This window comes from Pangasianodon hypophthalmus, chromosome 17 (assembly GCF_027358585.1).
Source record: "Pangasianodon hypophthalmus isolate fPanHyp1 chromosome 17, fPanHyp1.pri, whole genome shotgun sequence".
In the NCBI taxonomy this organism is placed as follows: Eukaryota; Metazoa; Chordata; class Actinopteri; order Siluriformes; family Pangasiidae; genus Pangasianodon; species Pangasianodon hypophthalmus.
The window spans coordinates 7873785-7887813 of NC_069726.1; the positions used below are offsets into that span (position 1 = coordinate 7873785).

Below are 14029 nucleotides of genomic sequence, written 5' to 3' on the forward strand. Positions count from 1 at the left end.
CCACCCAAACTATCCTTGAGGAACCTTTTTTCTAAGCACTTTGTCAAATAAAAGTAAATGTTAGTGTAAATCTCTTTGGCTAAGCGTGAACTCAGTATGCCCTATGAGCAGGTTGTAGCCATGATATTTTTCTTTCTTTCTTTTTTTCAAGCAACCAACGTTTAGTTTGCTAACACACTAACAGAATGTGATTAGCAGACATTATAATATATTGTGAAATGCAGTTTTTGGACCTAACGGTGGCATCACAACAAAGGGACAACTTTTCTTGGCAGGTGGGGGTGCGCGGATTGGAGAAAGGCGAGACACTGCGGAGAGACAGACAGAGAGTGTGTGTGAGAGAGAGAGAGAGAGAGAGAGACTCGCTAGAGGCGGAGTGGATCCGTAATGTAACGATCAACACGTCTTCCCGCCTCGATTAATCCCTCGATTTACATCCTGCCGGTTTCACGGAGCTAACCTATATACTGGACTTCTGCGTTGTTTTGTGCGTGCTCGCGTCTCATCATGCCGGTCACACGCTCTGCTGAAAGTCGTGCTCTAAGCGCCGCGGTCTGGGTGGGCGTCCTGTGCGGAATCATCCTGACCGAAGGTAATATTCACTATTAGCTTACATTGCAAATTGCTGTGCTCTCCGCTCGAGCTCTTTTGGCTTTCATTCTATAAATACACCTACATGATATTGCCGCAGTCACTTCTGAAACTTCGCATTATTCTGCGACAGAACGTTTTACGTGCTTCTCCGTGTAAGTGTAGAGGTGACATATATAGACGTCACACGCGGCATGGGCTATGCAGAAAGATTTGAGTGCGAATCGGTGGTCAGGGTCCCATATGTAGCCCATTTTGAACATTTAAGCTTTGATGTGATGCTCTTGTTTCAGGGACAAGGAGGGGTCATTTCCTATAGTGAGATAACAGGACGTTATAATACGCTTAACGTGGCCTAATGTACCAAAACAACGACCAGGGAAAACCATTTTTCTCTCACATTTCTCTTGTCATGAACACTATCTACTGCTAAGACAACGGCGCCGTAATCCAAGTGGAAAGACAATATTTTTACGTTGCGTGTTTTCTCCCCATAGAAACCCGTTATAAAGAAAACGTGGCTTAATGTATTAAGACCGTGATATTAAAAGACCAAATTCAGTATACACCTTATTAATGAAACATGTACAGGCAAGGCTATGTACAAGCAAGCAGATGAACCCAGAATATTATATTATTATTATTAATATTATTAATAAGGTGTGTACTAAATGTGTTTCTGCGATATCACTGTCTTAGTCCATTAAGTGACGTTAAGCGTTTTCTTTATAACGGGTTTCTATAGGAAAACGCTTAACGTGAAACTTTGCGCCTTGGCTTCATATTCTGGGTTCATCTGCTTGCCTGTACATAGTAGAAAACACGCAACGTAAAGATATTGTCTTTCCACTTGGATTACGGCGCCGTTGTCTTAGCTAGATAGATAATGTTTATGACGAGAGAAATGTGAGAGGAAAATGGTTTTCCTTGGTCCCCTGTTTTGGTACATTAAGCCACGTTAAGCGTTTTTCACCGTAGCGTTTTAGAACGTCCTGAGATAACCAAATGCGGTGTTGTTTGTGCGCCTGGTGATAATTCGCATCAACAAAAGGAAAGCACTCCGAGATCCGCGCTTTTTGAATGGGTGCATAAATCTGCACAAGTCCGTGGGTGAAGCCTAAATTAAAATTCCCCTTAAACACGATGTCACTTGCCCTTGTGTGAAGCAATGGTAGGTTTCTTGCCGGGCTGATGGTAGGTTATTCCACGTAGACCTTTACATCAGCGATGAATTATTTAGGTAAAAAATACTTATATCTCCCAGGCAGGACAACTAATCGCTAAATTGTACATTTTTACTGCAAGAGATTCATTTACGCATTCATCGAAAATCCACAATATGTGAGGTAATACCTACAGATTGCGTGATTACACAAGGGCCAGAGTCATTGGCTACATCTTGTAATTGTGATTTCTCATTTTGTCATGTTTGATGGCATTTGCACACTTGCTTTACTGGTTCCGGTTAAATTAAGTGAAATTCACTTGCAGACCAAGTGGTTTATTCATTTGGTGAACAATTTTGAAGCAAATTTATGAGTGGAACTATCAGTACAGTGCAGCTGTACTAATGTAAGCTGAATTCAGTATTTCTACTGAGCTGTCATGGTGCTTTTATCAGCAGACCCCAGCTCTAGTGACAGCCTGTCTGTTCTGAACTCTGCAAAACTCACATCGTGCTGTATCAGAAGAGAGAGAGAGAGACAGAGACAGTGAGACAGAAAGAGACAGAGAGCAAGAATATCCTGTAAAAAAAAAAAAAAAATGGAAGGGTTGTTTGAAGAAAAATGAAATTCTTGTGGGGATGGATTGTTTCTGGCATAGACTGTAAACGTAAAGCACTGGCTTTGTCTTTATTTGTGAATAATAGAGTGACCAATGTAGATTTGTTGTTCATGGTCCAAACAGTCCATTATTGCATTCCTTCAAACTTCAAACTGAAATCAAACAGTAGCTGGTTTAAATCCTTAGAGAGCTTATATTTTCAGTAGACATGAACAGGGTGCCATTCCCTGAATGTATTTTTTGTACTAGGTGGCATAGTTGGAGTCTTCTACACTGCTCAAAAAAATTAAGAGAACAGTTAAATCACACATTCGATCTCGATGAACAAAATATTCGAGTTGAAAATCTTTTTTCCTTACATACATTGTGTAATTTGTTGAGAACAAAATGATGTCACAATGGTCAATGGAGGCCAAAGTCATCAGCACACTGAGGGCTGGATTCAAAATCACACTGAAAATCAAAGTAAAAAATTTAAATTACAGGCTGATCCAACTTGCAGGAATTTCATTATAGCAACTCATAATGTAAGTCAATAATGTGTATGGCCCCCATGTGACTGTATGCACTCCCGACAACGTCTGGGTATGTTCCTGATGAGATAGCGATCTGATGAGATGGAGATCTCCTCCCAGACCTGGATCAGGGCATCAGTGAGCTCCTGGACAGTCTGTGGTTGTACTTGGTGCTTCGGATGTTCCAATACATAACGTCCCAGAGGTTCTCAATTGGGGAAAGTGAGGGCCAGTCATTGGCATCAGTGCTTTCGTCATCCAGAAACTGCCTACACACTCTGGCCACATGAGGCCGGGCATTGTCGTGCACCAGGAGGAACCCAGGGCCCATTGCACCAGCGTACGGTCTGACAAAACCTCTGAGGATTTCCTCCCGGTACCTAACAGCAGTAAGGGTACCGTTGGCTAGCACATGGAGGTCTGTGCGACCCTCCAAGGATATTCCTCCCCAGACCATCACTGACCCACCGCCAAACCGGTCATGCTGGTTGATGTTGCAGGCAGCATAATGTTCCCCACGGCATCTCCAGACTCTTTCACTTCTGTGACATATGCTCAGTGTGAACCTGCTCTCATCCGTGAAGAGAACAGGGCACCAATGGCAGACCTGTCAATTCTGGTGTTCTCTGGCAAATTCCAATCGAGCTGCATTGTGCTGTGAGCACAGGTCCCACTAGAGGACATCGGGCCCTCAAGCCACCCTCATGGAGTGTGTTTCTGACAGTTTGGTCAGAAACATGCACACCAGTAGCCAGCTGGAGGTCATTTTGTAGGGCTCTGGCAGTGCTCCTCCTGTTCCTCCTCGCAAAAAGGAGCAGATACCGGTCCTGCTGCTGGGTTGTTGCCCTTCTACGGCCCGTCTCCCAGTATTTCCTCCATGGTCTTGAGACTGTGCTGGGAGACACACGGCACATATGGATGTGCCATCCTGGAGGAGCTGGACTATCTATGCAACCTGATTGGGTTGCAGGCACTGCCTCATGCTACAAATAGTGACAAGGACCCTAACAAAACACAAAACTAGAGACAAATCAGTCAGGAAGGATAAGGAGAGAGCAACTGTCTGTGGTCACCACCTGCAAAACCATTCCCTTTTGGGGGTTGTCTTGCTGTTTCCTCTCCAGTGCACCTGTTGTCATTTTCATTTGCACCAGAGCAGGTGAAACTGATTCACAATCACTTATGCTTCCTAACTGGACAGATTGATATCCCTGAATTTTAACTGACTTGGTGTTATACTGTAATGATTAAGTGTTCCCTTATTTTTTTGAGCAGTATATTTTTAAATATGCAAGCACATTTAAAATAAACCCAAACCAAACGCAAAAGGTTTTCAGCCCCTAGCACTTCCTAAGCATGGTTACCTTTGGATAATGGAGCAGCTCTCAGATCTTGTAGCTTCTTTGAAATGATGGTCTGTTCTTTCAGATACACACAGTATGTGTTTTATATCTGGGGGTTCCCTGAGAGAAAAAGGCACTAACATTGCAAGACCCCAAACTGATTCTCCATCAGTACCACACAGCTCTTGATTCCCTGGAATGGTTCCCATATTCACTGCAGATGGGTGAGTGTTCACCTGGTTTTAGTGTTTTGGCCTCAACAAGGATGAAAGAAAAAGAGGCCAAAAGGTAAAACACTTCTTGATTAACCATTTAAAATTATTTTTTATTATTTTAATTAACTAAGTTTTTAGATAGTAAAACTTAGATGCTGATACAGAGTATTGTATTCATTTGGATTTAGCGGAACCTGTACTTGAATTCATGATGCTTGAAGAATGAAAAAAACTGTAAATGAATTTGAATGCATTCTGTCTGAATTTACCTCTTTGATGTGAACATTAACTGAAGCTCTTGACTTGTATCTGCATGATTTTATGCATTGTGCTGCTGCCACATGATTGACTGATTGAATAACTGCATGAATAAGCAGGTGCACAGGTGTTCCTATTAAAGTGGAGGGTAAGTGTATATTTGTGATATTAGCAGAGGTGTATTCTACACATATTTGGCAGTTTCGACACACTATAATGTTTTGGTCCACTATTCCCTGGGCGTTATATATTGTTACTTACTTATTGTTACTTACTGAAACCGAAGTGCTCCCATACACCAAATGTTAAAGATTTGGGGGAATAGGAAGATACTGGAAGGTATGAGCAAGAATGTTAGTATGGTTGTACACTAGTGTATTTGCTTGAGTAAAACTGTGCTTAGGAGCAGATTGTTTTTTTTTGTTTGTTTTTTTAAATATAGCCTCTCCCTATGTGAGATAAAGAGGGAGTTACTTTTTCAAAGGAGGCGTGTTGTGCAAGAAGTTTTTCTATTGAATTGAAAGCTTCATATCAAATGAAAGGAAATATGTTGTATTGTTATGGCCCTACCTTTTCCCATTCTCATCTTGTCTAGAATTTGAGGAAGTGGATTCAAGACATGAAGTGAGTTTTTGCTAATCTTGTTATTGTTAAATCAAGCTGTTTTGTTCTGTCAAGCCCCATTCAGTCAAGGCTCAAATTGTTTGAGAACTGAACAATTGGACATGCACTTAAAAAGCTGTGCTCTATCTAAAGCATAATGTTGTTAGTGACTGTAGAGCTCGAGGGAGCTTAATAGCCTACAGCCACCTTGCAGACCATACAGACCATAAGGTACTTTCAGTGGTTGTGTGTCAGTCTATAAGCTTTAAGGCCTACGTTGGTGAAGAGTGCTGATAGCTTCAGGGCATCTGATGGCCAGAGTGTAATGCAGGAGTATGTCTCAGCAATAGTGGTGAATATTTTGCACACTGATATTAATGCTATCGTAATGAAACTGAAGCTGGATCACTCGAAACAGTTGATTGAATGCCTACCCCAACTTGTGGTATAGTCACCCAAGCAAGTGACAGAGATATACCACAATATATCAACTGCATTAAAGAGCTCTTATGCATACTCATACGTGCATTGAAACTGCAACCTGAGAAAAGAGCACACATACTGGCTACAATGAACATAAGCACTGGGGTTCAAGTTAATGCCTCAGGTACAGACATCAATTATTTCACTAGTGGTATAGACTAGTGGTATATGGGTTAAATCCCTAACACGGGGCACAGTTGCCTCTGGCCAACATGAGATAATGCTCATAAATGCAGGCAAAATGGTTCTAAAATCTTACATGTAGCACTATCCCAGGAATGGAAACATGGCAGCGAAGTGCAGTAGATGAGTGGAATTCTTAATGCAGATGAGAAGTCAAATTGGCTGGCTCAAATGTTAACATCAGATGCCTGGTAAAACACACCACCCCTCCTGCCGCTATTACTTAGCAGCTTTCCTGACCTTGGAGCCACTTGATCACCATGTCCTTCTGTCCAAAACAAACTGGACATTTTGTGGCAGCAAGATACCTTTAAATACCCATGTCTGCCACCACTAAAGTTAAAATTCTTCAGTCTATTCAGTGAATTGAGTTCATTGATTTCTGGTCAGTTGCACTGTTTGGCCAAATGTGCAGCCTGATCATGCAGCCAACACTACTGTTGCACATACTGAAACTATGATAATATCTACCTTGGACTAAATGACCCCAAACACAAACATTGAATTCGATGCTTGGCAGAAGTGACCAAGTGACCAAGATGTCCTGTCAGATACAGACAGATAGCCTGTAAAGTTACTGTTTTGGAGATACATGAGTTTTTCAGGACAAGGATGTATAAACCCATAATCTCAGAGATGTGCTGTGACTTGAATTCAGTATGGTTCATTTAAATCTTTTTTTCCCTAAACCACAAAATCCCACACCTCTTCAAGTGGCTTCTCTCAATTCAGAGGAGCAACAACTGTACTCTGAGGTTCTCCCGAATTCCAAAGCCAATCAGAGAGTGAGCCCATAAACCCACCACCAATTATACAAACACAGCAGTAAAACAGTTAGTCTGCCAAAAAAGTGTGCTTTTCTTATGATTTGATCACATTTTTGGAGAGATACATGCCGTAGTGAAAGGAAATTAATACAGTTTGTGTGTCAAATAGTGGCTGTCCAAATGTCCGAGATGCATCTGCTCAGTCACATTGTCATCAATACAGAAAAGCACTTACACACTGTACAGACAGACGACACCCCACAAAGTTTTAAAATGTTTAAATGGCATAATAAAAGACATTAATGTAAGAAATGTAGCTAATAGAACAAAACTAACTGAATGAATCAGCAAATATTTCCCCACCGATGTGAGTGCATAGATCAGTCAGGTCCATAAGTATTTGGACAGTGACACGATTTGTGTAATTTTACCTTTGTACACCACCACAATGGATTTGAAATGAAGTAATTTGAAATGAAGCAATATTGCACTAACAATTTAAGAATTATAGCCATTTTTTACCATTAGCCATTTCATGGACGTGGCTTTGCCAGGCCTTTACTGCAGCTGCCTTTAGGAGCTGCTTGTTTGTGGGTCTTTCTGCCTTCAGTTTTGTCTTCAGTAAGTGAAAACCATTCTCAAACCATGCTTGGTTTGAGGTCAGGTGACTGACTCTGCCATCAAATAACATTCCATTTCTTTGCCTTAAGAAGCGCTTGGGTTGCTTTCGCTGTATATATTGGGTCATATCTGTACTGGAAAGCACTGTCCTATCAGTTTTGCAGCATTTGACTGAATCTGAGCAAAAAGTATAAATACAATACACTTCAGGATTCATCCTGCTACTTCTATCAGCAGTCACACCATCAATAAACACCTGTGACCCAGTACCATTATAAACCATACATGCCCATGCCATAACACTGCCTCCACATGTTTGACAGATGATGTGGTATGCTTTGGATTGTGAGCCCTTCCTTTCCTTCTCCATACTCTTCTCTTCCCATCATTCTGGTAGAAGTCAGTCTTGCATCAGAACTGGTCAGGCTTTTTGTTTTAGAATTTTTTTTTTAAGCAAAGTCTAATAAGGCTGTTCTGTTCTTGAGTGTTTCCAGTGGCTTGCATCTTGAGTTAAACCCTCTGTATTTACATTCATGAAGGCATGATTGTAGACTCTGACAATGATACACTGACCTCCTCCAGAGTGTTCTTGACTTGGCTAGATGTTGTGAAGGGGTTTTTCTTCAACAAGGAAAGAATTCTGCAATCATCCACTTTAATAGTCTTCAGTGGTCTTCCAGGCCTTTTGGTGTTGCTGAGCTTGCTAGTGCATTCCTTCTTTTTAAGAATATAAAAAAATGTTGATTTGGCCATCCTCCACACATTTAATTCTGCAAGTTTTGTATTGTATTATGTTGTTTAACTACCTTACGGTGTCTGTTGTATACCAGCGACATTGCAGTCATTATTCTGCAGCATATTTATGATTGTCAGTACAGTCATGCGCCATTAGAAGCACCGCACCGTCTAAGAGTCAGCTATTTCAAATATTTTTTGCCACTGTTGATTTCTTGCATAGTATATTCTATTCTGATTGTAAATTGATTATTCAAATTACTTTATTTATTTAGACATCACACACGGGTCGTCAGGTATACTGATTTGAGTGTGCATAATAAATGCGGAGACTCATTGTTTGATTAAACACTGAACTCTGCCTCCTTGTGTGTTCTTGCAGATGTCCCCTGGTGAACGCATACCAAAGCGACCCAGCCAGTACAGCCTTTAAAACCCTAATTAATAGATGTAAAGTCTTGATAAATAGCTTAGTTCAAAACTTATATACTACTCACACAAACCTGGAACAATAAAAAAAAAAAAAACTCAAAACAAGCAAAGCACATGTTCATACCTAAGATATTTCATACTACATTAATGGCCGAAATACAAAACAGATGTTCCTAAGTCATTTCTGCCATAATTGGGTGACTTAGTAGACTTAAACATGCAAATAGACCCTTCAGAAAAGGAGATAGACTTCTGATTCAATAAGAACATAAAAGAAGGGTATTCAATACAATTTATTTATATAGTGCTTTGAATAATGCACATTGTCACAAAGCAGCTCTACAGAAATCCGGATATAGATTTACAGAAATCTGGATATTAAATTTGTCCCTAATGAGGAACCAAAAGGCAATAATGGCAAGGAAAAACTCATGAGGTGTCATGACTCAAAACTCATTGGCTTCTTCCTCATGAGATGACATGAGGAAGAAACCTTAGAGGAACCAGACCCAAATGGAACCCATCCTCTCTGAGTTATTATTCATCCACTTCTATATACTATAGTCACATAGTGCTACATTTGTTGATGGGATAGTGAGGAGGAGCATTGGGATCATTTTTATTTATTAGGGTTTTAATGCTGCACTGAGACAAAGCTGCACCTTGTAATTCTCTGCCTACAACCAGTAAAAGTCACCAAAAACATCCCCTCAACTTGAAAATTCAACTCATTAACTTGAGGTAGTCTTCTCAACTACCAGTTCCTTCCCCATTTACACAGTGACATCAAATGAACATGGCCATGCACACAGTGAACAGTGTAAAGTACCCCTTCTCTACTTTTGAATTAGTTTATAATAGTATTGGCTTAAGATCAGACACATCAAGGCAATATTTTTCTGGGAACCAAAGATAGGGTTGTGAACAAATCATCCTTGCTGACTCTGGTTGCTGCATTCTTGACTAACTGGAGCTTGTTTATGCATCTACTGGAACAGCCAGACAGCAAGGCATTACAGTAGTTCAACCTAGAGGTAACAAAAGCATTAATTATTTTTTTCTGCATTACATTTCTTATCTTAGCAGTACTTATGAGATGAAAAAAGGCTATCCCAGTAATATTATTTACATGATGATCTACATGCTTCAAAAACGAGAGTCTGAAGTCAATAATCACACCAAGGTTTTTCACTACTGCACGTGACATAATGGAAGTTACTCAGCATCCAGTGTCTAATGTCCTTTACATATTCCACAACTTCATTAAACTGGTGTCTGTCATCTGGCTAAACTGAAACATATACAGTATGGTAGCTGTGTGTCATCAGCATAGCAGTGGAAGCTAATACTTCCACTGTAATAGTAATTGTACCCAGAGGTAGCATATATATATATATATATATATATATAAAAGAGCAATGGGCCTCAAAGAGAACCTTGTGGAACAACAAACTTTACTTTAGTTTGCATATACAGTCGAATGAGACCTGAGGCAGGAGGGAGTTCCCTTGACTCCAACAACATTTTTAGTCTATCTAGAAGAATATTATGATCTGTGATATCAAAAGCTGCACTAAGGTCAAGCAAAAACAAGCAATTTAATTCATTTAATAAAATCAAGTTGCTTTTACAGTATACAGTGCTGTATTTATATTCTGATTTCCTAAATTTTTTTCCATATTTATCACACTAAATCGTTTCACATCCTCATATAAAATGTAATATAAGCATGAACTGCTTGTTTAAGGTTCTGTCACAGCACCTCAGTGGGGTTCAAGTCAGGAGTTTGACTGGGCCAATCAAACCTTAATTTTGTTTCTTTTGAGCTATTCAGAGGTCAACTTGCTCTTGTGCTTTGGATTGTTATCTTGCTGCATAACAGAATTGCCCCTGACCCTTAGATCCTGGACTAGTGTCCGGACATTCTCCTTCAGAATTTTCTGGTAGAGAGTAGAATTCATGGTACCGTCAATTGTGGCAAGTTGCCCAGGCCCCGAACCAGCAATGCATCTCCATACCATCACACTACCACCACCATGTTTAACTGTTGGTATGACGTTCATATTGTGTAATGCTGTGTTGTTGTTTTACACCAAGTGTAACAGGACCCATGTCTTCTAAAAAGTTCCACTTTCAACTCATCAGTCCACAGAATAATACCCCAAAAGTGTTCCTTAATATTCCTGTTGGTTTGCAGTGGTTTTCGCTTTGCAACTCTCCCATAGATACTATTTTTTGCCTAGTCTAATGGTATCGTGAATGAAATCATGAATGCTGAACCTATCTGAAGTGAGTGAAGCCTGCAGTTCTTTAGAAGTTCGTCTGGGTTTTTTTTTTTTTTTTTTTGTGACTTTCTGATTGAGTCATTGATGCAATCTTGGAGGAATTTTGGTAGGCCAGACACTTCTGGGAAGATTCACTACTGTTTCAGATTTTCTCCATTTGGAGATAATGGCTCTCACGGTGGTTCGCTGGAGTGTCCGAGCATTAGAAATGTCTTTGAAACCCTTTCCAGACTGATAATGTATATTTCAATTACTTTTTTTCTCATCCCATCCTTCCAAAATTTAGCATATTGCTTGTTGAGACCTTTTAGCTTTGTTCACATTACTGGAACAGTTCTATTTAAGTGCTATTCAGTTTCAACATGGCTTGCAGTAATCAAGCCTGGGTGTGCCTAGTCTAATAGAACACATTTTTCAAGTTGTTTGTTGTTGTTTTTCCTTCAACTGCTCCCGTAGGGTCGCCACAGCGGATCATTGGTCTGCATATTTGATTTGGCACAGTTTTTACGCCGGATGCCCTTCCTGATTGTAACGTCACCACCGGCACCTGCCCGCCAGAGGGAGCCCTCGCCTGAGTTTTGACGCCACCCTTGAGTAACACTTCTGGGGTTTTCAGGGGTTTTCACATTTAAGCAGCGCGTTCACCACACTAGGACGCGAAGTATTGTTTTCGGGACATTACTGAGCGTTTTCTTTTGCCTTGTATTTTCTTCATGTGTATGACCCTGGTTTGTTTATTCGGATTTCTGCCTTGCGATTTTGTATTGTATTTTCTCGCTGATTGACTTCCTGGTTTTTCGGACTTTGCTCTCGTTTCCTGATTGTGTTTTCTGCCTGCCGTTTTGGATTAGTCTGTTTTCATTTCTGCTGATGGATCCTACACAATCCGCCTCAGACGAGGCGTTACACTGATGAAACCCTCCCCAATTTTATCCCGGCTTGGGACCGGCACTGGAAGTGCACTGTCTTGTGCAACCCCAGTGGCTGGGGTTGGTTCCCTGGCCAGGACTCAAACGTGGGCCACGGCAGTGAGAGCGCCAAGGCCTAATCACTAGTCCTCCAGGGACCCAGAACACAATTATGAAGTAAATTTGGTTCGTTGTTTGATTGAGTAACTAAGTAACAAATACATTTTCACATAGGGCCAATTGGTGTTGGACAATTTTTTTCTTTCAACAAATGAAATGATCACGTAAAACTGTATTTTCTGTTTACTCAGGTTGTCTTTGTCTCATATTAAATTTTAAATATGAGAAATATACAAAATCAAGAAGAGGCAATTTTTTTCATGGCACTGTATGCTGTATTGACTATTTGCTGTTAGTTTGAAATAACTACAGTATTAATAATAAAAAAAGGCACCAGTGACGAGTTTTTTTGGTTAATAGTCTACCAATTTAGCACATCTTGATTTGGCAATTTTATTCTATTCTTCCTTGCAAAATTGCTCCAGATATATCAAATGGTGAGGGGATCTACTGTGCACAGCCTTCCTGAAGTCATTCCATAGGTTTCCAATAGGATTTAGATTTGGGCTCTGACTGGGCCATTCCAAAATATTTATCTTCTCCTGAAGCTGATCTTTATTTAGGGTTAATCAGAAACAGCTGATCGTTATTTGGGGTTAATCAGAATCATTTCAACGTGAGTTTGCTTGTGAGTGGTTAATTGTGCACACTTATGCAACCATATTAATATAAGTTTTTTATTTTTCTTTTTTCCCTAAAATATTTCTGTCTGTGTTCCACTTGATTTGTTTTTGGTTGTTATCACATTAAGGCTGGAAAAGGATCTGACATTATTTGTCTTGGTTTTATTTTTTACACCATAAAAACATTTTATCTTTTAAAAAACGTATATAAATGTATTGATTGATTGTATTGAATATGAGGCCATGATGAGAAACCTTTAAGGAATCTAATCACTAGGTGTATCTGTGTCTCCTGTTTTTGGCCAGTCTTATATAAAATCCCTACTGAGAATTTGAATGAATGATAGACAGAGTGTGGAAGATTCTTGGCATGGTTGCCTAGGCCAGACTGAGTGTTGCGCTGTGGGCAGCAGTCATTGAAACACCAGTCACGCGTCTCCCTACTTCAAGTCTGCACAAGGGGGGGGGAATGAAAAAACAAGATACAGGAGTAAGAGAAAAAAAACCCACTTCTTGTTTGCTGGCCCTGTTGTTGAACCTCAGTGTGTTTATGAAAAGACCATATGATTATGGTATCACCATAACGGTAAGATAGTCTGAAGATGTTGGCATATTTGTGCTAGTAGAGAACATTCAACATAGAAGATTCAACACAAATACTTTTACACTGAACCATAGGGGACATGAACTTTTACTTTAAGTTATGGTATTTTAAGTTATGTAAAATCATAAATAAGTCAATATATATGTTTTATATATGTTTATATAATTGTGAATGGTGAATACATTTGAGATGGGTTATCATGAGCATCATGTTTCTCAACTGATAAGTTGAGTTGTTCTTGACCAAACACATAAAGTGTTTAATGGTGAGCTAATGGTGGGTTGGGGGCAGAAAAAGCTTGAAACCATGTAAGTCAGTGGGTACTGCGGAATGGGGTTCAGAAACCCTTATCAAGGCAACACAAATATCAACACAGCTCAATCTACTTGTACATGTTTTGCTTGTTTTGATGTTCATGTTCATATTCTTATATGAACCCAGGAGAAGAAGGAATTGCAAAGGTATTGACTTTTCTGTCAATACCAATTTTGGAACAGAAGTGGTTTATGACATTCATTAATGAGTGTTGCTCACTGAATCACTAGAGAGAGAGAGAAATGGAGAGGTGCACAGCTACCCAAGCAGACAGTTCACACCTATGAGGCTGTAGTGTGGAGGCTAAGTAAGCAGACAGTGAATGCCACTCTGAAGAATTTGCCTGTAAATGAGTAACCCAAGTTTGGCCCAAAAATCAGGCATCACAGACTAATGCTCACCTTGTCCAAAGTTTGTCTTTACCCTGATATACTTCCAGCTTAATCCTATTTTTTGTGCCGTCTGTCTCATTGGTCCAAGGTTAACCGATCTTGTTTTGCACACCCACATGCCTTTAGACACCAGCAGTCACCAAGTGACTTGAAAACACATACAGATAGGATATACTTAACAAATTAGTAATGTTAGTCAAATTCTTGATTGTTATGTCCTCTCATAATTATACAAAAACATCTATGACTGG

General features: G+C 40.0%; 1 protein-coding gene across 2 annotated transcripts in view; it reads left to right on the top strand.

Annotated features, from left to right (window-relative positions):
* Positions 1-318: 318 nt before the first annotated feature.
* LOC113544706 (seizure 6-like protein) overlaps positions 319-14029 on the top strand; it is a 70255-nt gene continuing 56544 nt past the window's right edge. The window contains exon 1 of one of the 2 annotated variants that reach the window (XM_034312496.2): positions 319-592. In XM_034312496.2, coding sequence (XP_034168387.1) covers positions 508-592 — 85 coding nt within the window. In that variant the 5' untranslated portion in view covers positions 319-507. The remainder of the gene's footprint in view (positions 593-14029) is intronic. The other variant, XM_026943618.3, reaches the window with a different exon arrangement.